Below are 7146 nucleotides of genomic sequence, written 5' to 3' on the forward strand. Positions count from 1 at the left end.
AGGGTCAGGTAGGTAGGGTGGGCTGGAAACACACAGCCACTTTGATCCATCGAGATTTTTTCTTAATCTTGGGGAAGGGGGGCGTTCATCAGAGCTCTAGGGAGGGCTCTGGACTCTACCCTTAGTTCTACTAATGGATGGCACGGCATTATCTGCCTCTGCCCCCCAGTCTGTCTTCCGAGGTGCACGCACACCTGACCACGTCCTCGTTCCTTCCCCCTCCCCGTTAAGTAGACCTCTCGGCTAGCCTTCTTCCCCATCTCTAGAGGATGCTTCCCTTTCCGCACCCCCTCCCAGGCGCCCCGCTACCCAGCACCAAAGGCACAGTTGCCCGGTGGCCTCCCCCTACGCAGAGGGGCCGGAGCCTGGGATGAAGAAGAGGAGGGGGACCGGGCGGGGCGGGGCGAGGGTTAGGGGCGGCGCGCACAGCCCCCTCCCTGGAGTCCTGAAATCTGCTTCTGATTTCCGCGGGGAGACTGCGGCCGCCCCTCCTCCTTCTCCCCCACCCTCAGTTCTCCGGCCCCCCTTCCCCGCTCCTCCTTTAGCACAAACTCAGCTCCCCGCCCCCTCCCCCACCTCCGAGGCTCCCCCTCTTCCCTAACCCCCTACTTCCCCTCCCTCCCCGCGCGGTCTCAGCTCCCCCCTCCCCCAGCTGCCCGCTTTCCCTCCCCGCCCTCTCCCGGCTCTTGAAGCAGCTGGGCTGGACTGGGCTGGGCTGGGCTGGGGAGGCTCGGAGGAGACTGCCGAGGGACCAAGGCGAAGGGAGGGAGGGAGGAGGAAGGGTGCGAGCCCCAGACCCGCCCTCGGGGGCTCAAGGGAGATCCGTTTGGGCCCCCGCCCCCCCCAACCTGCCTCTGGTGAGTCCGACTTGCGGCTGCAGCGGCAGTAGCGGCTGAGGGCACGAGGGGGTGGGGGTGGGCGTGGGCTTGGGCTTGGGGGGCTCTTGTCATCTCTTCCCCTGCTCTCACGGCGAGGCTAGGGGAAGAAAAAACTTTTCTTTTGCTTTGACCAGGGCGTGTCCCCCCAATCGTCTCCGGCCCCTCCCATTCTCTCTCCCCCACTTTTCTCCCGCTCCCGCCCACGTCTCGGTCTGTCTCCGGGTCTCTGTCTCTCGGTGTCTCTGTCTTACTGTGTCTCCGTTTTCCGGTGTGTCTGTGTTTCTGCCTTGCTGTGTCTGTTTCCCTGAGTCTGTCTCTGTGCTTCTGACTGTTCCTCTCCGCTCCCCGGTCCGTCTCTCTTGCTGTGTCTGTCTTTCTCCCTAGGTTTCTTGTGTCTCCATTTGTCCCTTCGTTACCTCTCTCCCTTGGTTTTGCCTCTTCCTTACTGTGCCTCTTTCGCCTCTGTCTCTCTTGGCTTGTTGCATGTCTCCATTTCTGCCTTTGGCTTGCCGTGTCTCAATTCGTGTTTCTCTTTTTGTCTGTCTGTATATCTCTGTCCTTGTCCCCCCCCAACCAGCCACCCACCCACCCACATGTCCTGTCTTGTCAGTATGAAGCTCCCATCCCGGTTCCAGGGGCTGCGACCTAGGAGGGTGTACCTGATATAGGGAGCCCCCCTCCTCTGACCTTCCCCCTCTAACCTCCTTCCTAGCCCTGATCATGTCCTGCCCACTCAGCCAGACCCCCTTGGGGACCAGGACCATGCTGGGCCCAATGTTGTGGCTCCTGGCTGCCTGGATGCTGGCTCCAGTGTTGAGTGCTAGCCCACAGGTCCCAACAGACCCCTGCTATGATGAGGCAGGAGCCCCACAGCGCTGTATACCAGAGTTTGTTAATGCAGCCCTGGGGCGGGAGGTGCAGGCTTCGAGCACAGACCCCCGGCAGGCCCACCCCGCAGCCTTCCTGACAGATGCAAGTGCAGCCGCTGACCGTACCTGCTGGCGCTCAGAGACACTGACTCGGACACCATTAAATGTGACACTGACCCTGCCTCTGGGCAAGGCCTTTGAGGTAGTCTACGTGAGTCTGCACTTCTGCTCCTCAAGGCCCGACTCTGCCGCCGTCTTCAAGTCCCAGGACCACGGCCGAAGCTGGTCACCACTGCGTTTCTTCTCTTCACAGTGTAACCGAGTATACGGTAGGCCAAGCCGAGCTATGGGACAGGCCCCTGCCCAGGCCTCTTTGGGCTCCGTAGTTCCTCGAGGTCCTGAAGCACTTTGTTCTGAGCCTCCACCAAGAACTGGTCCCCTTCTAGCCTTCAGCATGCAGGATGGGCTCCCACCTGGCCAGGACTTGGACTCTAGTCCTGTGCTCCAGGACTGGGTCACAGCCACAGACATCCGTGTGGTGCTCAGCAGGCCAGTGGGACCAAGGGCTGCGGAGGGTGGGGTTGTGGCACCCTATGTTTACTCTGTGGGTGAACTCCAGGTGGGTGGGCGCTGCAAATGCAATGGACATGCATCTCGCTGTGTGGTGGACACCCAGGGCCGGCTGGTGTGTGACTGTAGGCATGGCACTGAAGGCCCGGATTGTGAGCGATGCAAGCCTTTCTACTGCGACCGGCCCTGGCAGCGGGCCACCGCCCATGAGGCACACGCCTGTCTGGGTGAGGCAAACATGCCATGCCATGCATATCCAGCCCCAGTTCCACTCCTGGGAGGGGGACCCTTAAGAGCATTCTCTTTGGTCTGAGTCCCACAAGCTCCTGACTGCATGACTTCCTGAGCCCTTCTCTCTTTTACTGACTCATTTAACAAACCTCGGTGCTGGGCCCTGTGACTTCCCAGCCTTGACCTTCCCAGGAAAAGCTTTTAGGGAGATGAACAGTAAGAGGAGTCCCCCTGGCTTATCCTATCCCTGCAGCCTCCCCAACCTGCTCCTTCTGCCCCCCCCCCCCCCCAGCCTGCCTTTTATCTCGTCCCTGCCTTGTCTAACCCCTGGATCCTTAGTGTTCGTCTACCTTTTCTTCCATGTCTCCCAATACCTCCAGCCTGTTCCTGTAATGGTCATGCTCGTCGATGCCGCTTCAACATGGAGTTGTACAGGTTGTCAGGGCGGCGCAGTGGGGGTGTTTGCCTCAATTGCCGACATAATACAGCAGGGCGGCACTGCCACTACTGTCGTGAAGGTTTCTACCGTGACCAAACCCGGGTCCTGAGCCACCGCCGTGCCTGCAAGGGTAAGACTTCATCCTAGCTCCTGACTATATTTTCTGAGGCTCCAACTCCTGAAGCCCATTACTGGGCCCAGACCCCTACCCTTGACCTCCAACCTTGACTAACCTTTTGCTCTAACCTCTAGCCCTGACCCCCAGCCCCTGCCCTGCTGGCCTTGCCCCCACCCCAGGGGCTTCAGCCTGCAAGGGTGAGACTATCTCTTACTCCGATATGTCTAGCCTGTGACTGTCACCCTGTTGGAGCTGCTGGCAAAACCTGCAATCAGACAACTGGTCAGTGCCCATGCAAGGATGGGGTGACAGGCCTTACTTGCAACCGCTGTGCCCCTGGCTTCCAGCAGAGTCGTTCACCTGTCGCACCATGTGTCAGTGAGTGATCACCCACATACCTTTCTGTCCCTGAATAATTCCAAGGACCCACATCCCTTGAGCTCCCTCAAATCCTTTTGCTTCTTACGTCAACGAGTGACTCAGGCACTTATGCCTCCCAGGCCCCAGATAGTGACCTAGGTTCCCATATTTTAATGTCTCATAGACCCCCAGAAATCATCTGTTAGTGGCTCAGACTCCCAGTCTCTCCAATCTTTCTCCAGGCTCCCAAAGAGCCTTTGGGCCTTTGAATTAGTGACTGACACCAGAGCCTACAGAATCCCTAAAAACCCTCCTGCCCCCCAGCCTTCTTCAGGAGGTTCTGAGAATCCGCTCAGGTTCAGCTTTCTTCCCCTTCCCCTAGAAATTCCAGCTATGGTACCCACAGGAGTGACCAGCACTGTGGCCCCCGAAGGTAAGTGAGAGAAAAGGGATTTAGAGGGGATTTGTGGTGAGGAAACTTGCATGGATAGATTGGAGGTTCAGAGAAGGGGGGGATAAGGAGGAGTGGGGAAGAATATGAGACTTGGATCCTTAAAGTTCCGTCCTGGCCCCCCAGATTGTGACTCTCATTGCAAACCAGCCAGAGGGAGCTACAGGATCAACCTGAAGAAATATTGTGGAAAAGACTATGGTACCAACCCCTTCCAGCACCGTGTCCCCTTCACACTCACACATGAGTTGCCTCTGCTTCTCCTGGCACTGACAGCCCCCAGCACAAACACCCTTCCTCAGCTCTATCCATCTCACTCTTCGGACCCTCAAAACCCAGACTCCACCCTAAACGTTGGCCCTGCCCACTCCTCACCCACCCTCAAAATTGGCCTCTCTCCCGAGCACACATTCTCCTCCTTTTCCTCTCCGATCCCCGTTCCTCCTGACTCCTCGGTCCAGTTCCCTAAGAATCCAACCCCAGTCTTGGTCCCGCCCATTTTAAAAATCCACCCCAATCCTATTTCTCCTGCACATTGCTTAACATTCCCAGTCCTGTTCCCTTTCCCTGCTTGGTCCCCCAACCCTAGCCTTACCCAGCCTCATCTACAGGCCCGGCTCCAGCCAGCACTAGCTCCGCCCTAGGCCCTTTTCTTCCCCGCCCCCGCCCCCTCCCCCACCCCCCCGTTCCGCCCACTCTGTGCAGGCTCCTCTCCAGACCCCTCTACCACGTGATATGACGACTCCTTCTCTCCCCCACCCCAGCGGTGCAGGTGGCAGTGGGTTCAGCTGAGGCGGTTGGTGCGTGGACGCGCTTCTCCGTGGCCGTGGTGTCCGTGTACAAGAGCGGTGAAGAACGCGCGAGGCGCGGGGAGAGCGTCCTTTGGGTTCCCGCGCGGGACCTGGCGTGTCGCTGCCCACGCGTGCACCCGGGGCACAGTTACTTGATCCTGGGCGGGACAGGACCGGGAGCTGGTGTTGGGGAGCGGGCGGGTCTTACCGCCGGGCGGGGCAGTCTGGTTATCCCCTGGCGGGATGCTTGGGCTCGGCGGCTGCGGAAATTGCAGCGGCGGGAGCGGCAGGGACGCTGTGGAGGGGCTGCCTGACAGGGAAGGAAGGGAGGGCATCAAAGGGGTCACAGGTGAGGAGGGGCGCCGCTTAGGAACGTGTAAGTAAGCAGGTGTGCGTGTGAGGGCACAGAATAGGAGAAAGGGGAAGAGAAGGTATAAGGGTTTGAGGCCCTAGGATAATGGGCCAGGACCTTGGAGAGAGGGAGCCCTCACCCGGAAACCCTGCCTGTAAATACTGTAAATACCTCGACCGCCGGCGGTCTTGGTCCCGCTGTGTGGTCCTTCTTATGTATCTGTCCTTGAGTCATTGTATTGAGATCTGTATCACTGTATCAGTAGCTGTATCACTTTATGTATAGCTATATTGCTGTATCCATTGCTGTACTGATCCCTGTATCGATGTATCCATCGCCATGTCATTGTGTCTAGTGTCATCTGTATCGCCGCCATCTCCTCCGGACTCTACCTCTGCTCCTCTCCCTTATCGAGTCTTACATCCCCAGAGGAACCTTAGGGGTCATCAGTTCCGACCTGTAATCCCTACAACATCCCTGGCAAGTGGCCATTCAGTTAAAGACCTTTAATGATAGAGTGCTCAATATTTTCCTAGTCTGCTTATTCCATATTGGACAACTGTAATTGCTAGGAAGTTTGTCACTCTCCTCCCACCTCCATCCCTTTATACAGAGCCTTAATTTACCTCTCCAATTGTCACTTGTTAGTCTTAGGTGACTAGGTGGCAAAGTGCATAGGGCAAAGGCATTGGAGTCAGGAAGACATAAGTTGGAATCCTACATCAGAACCTTTATGATTTCTATAACTATGGAAAAGTGACTTGACTGTTTTATGCCTCTGTTTCCTCATCTGGAAAAAGGAGAAATGACACTTGCCTGACAGGGTTTTGTGTGAGGAGTAAATGAATTAATATGTGTAAAAAAAACATTGCTATTAGTTCTCTCCTAGCTTAGAGGATATAAAAACGGGGTTTAAAAAATGAAAGTAATCTAGTCCAACCCTCCCATTTTACAGATAAGAAAACTAAGCTTCAGAAAGGCATAATTTAATAAAATATGAAGGCAAGATTTGAACCCAGTGCTCTTTCCATTGCATCAAGCTGCTGAGATTTGAACCTAGGTCTTCTGAATTCCAAACCCAAGTATCTCTTCTGGGTCTAAGCAAAACAAACTCTTTTTGACATTTCATAGAATATCAGAATTGGAAGACCTCTCAAAGCCCACCTAGTTCATCCCTGAGCAAGAATCTCCTCTGCAATATAAACAATACAAATTCATCCTGATTTTGCTCTAAGACTTTCACTGAACATTAAGCCATACCCCTAAGGCCACTCATTTTATTCTCTGGTTTCTAAATTATTACACTATTTTAGAAGCTAGCTGCCATGTGCTCTCTTCCCTACTAAATTTTTTTGATATTCAGATTAAAGTACTAGTTATTAATATAATTTTGGTTCCTCTCCAACTAATTAATATCCCTCCTTAAATATGACATCAAGAACTGACCACAGTACTCTGAATGTGATCTAACAAGAGAATTTGGTGGAATTATAATTACCAATGTAGCCTAAATTCACATAAGTTTTTTGTGGCTACCTTGTCACTGTTTTCTACTAAACTTGAAGTCAACTAAAACCTCCAGGTCCTCTTCCAATTAATAACTGTCTAATCATGATATCTATCCCCATCTTAAAACTCATGCAGTTGATTGTTTTTAACCTAAATGTAGAACTTTATATTTAACCCATTTACATTTAATCTTAATTCTATTCACTCCATTTTCCCAACCTGTCAAGATCTCTGGTTTTCATGTCTATCAGTGTATTATGTATTCATTCCGGATTTCTGTCATCCTCAGATTTTACAAGCATGTCATCTAGGACTCTGTACAAATCACTTTTAAAAAAATGTTTATTAGAACAAATTAAAGAAAAGAACCCTACAGTATTCCATTAGATACATACTTCCAGGCTGAGATCTACCCATTAGTCACCACTCTTTTAGCCAAGTTTTCAACTATTTGTTTATCTATCTAACTATATTATCATTTAGTCTACCTTGTAGACTATTCATCTTGTACATGTGATCATCATGAAAAAAATTTGTTTCATCTTGCTGAAATCCAAGTATAATGTGTGCAGGGAGTT

The 7146-nt window shown here is 53.3% G+C and overlaps 1 protein-coding gene across 1 annotated transcript; it reads left to right on the forward strand.

The window, feature by feature from the left end:
• The first annotated feature begins 295 nt into the window (after nucleotides 1-295).
• NTN3 (netrin 3) lies at nucleotides 296-5399 on the forward strand. Its single transcript, XM_001370705.4, has 6 exons — nucleotides 296-2544; nucleotides 2929-3117; nucleotides 3334-3483; nucleotides 3848-3898; nucleotides 4043-4117; nucleotides 4681-5399. Exons 1-6 carry the CDS (start codon nucleotides 1599-1601, stop codon nucleotides 5019-5021), a joined length of 1752 nt encoding a protein of 583 aa, XP_001370742.1. The 5' UTR covers nucleotides 296-1598; the 3' UTR covers nucleotides 5022-5399.
• Nucleotides 5400-7146: the final 1747 nt, after the last annotated feature.

This window comes from Monodelphis domestica, chromosome 7, assembly GCF_027887165.1.
Source record: "Monodelphis domestica isolate mMonDom1 chromosome 7, mMonDom1.pri, whole genome shotgun sequence".
Lineage (NCBI taxonomy): Eukaryota > Metazoa > Chordata > Mammalia > Didelphimorphia > Didelphidae > Monodelphis > Monodelphis domestica.

Coding starts and splice junctions, on each gene's coding strand:
- NTN3 (XM_001370705.4), top strand. CDS start 1,599: ATGTCCTGCCCACTCAGCCAGACCCCCTTGGGGACCAGGACCATGCTG. Junction 3,484..3,847: donor ACCTGTCGCACCATGTGTCA/GTGAGTGATCAC, acceptor CCCTTCCCCTAG/AAATTCCAGCTATGGTACCC. Junction 4,118..4,680: donor ATATTGTGGAAAAGACTATG/GTACCAACCCCT, acceptor CCCCCACCCCAG/CGGTGCAGGTGGCAGTGGGT.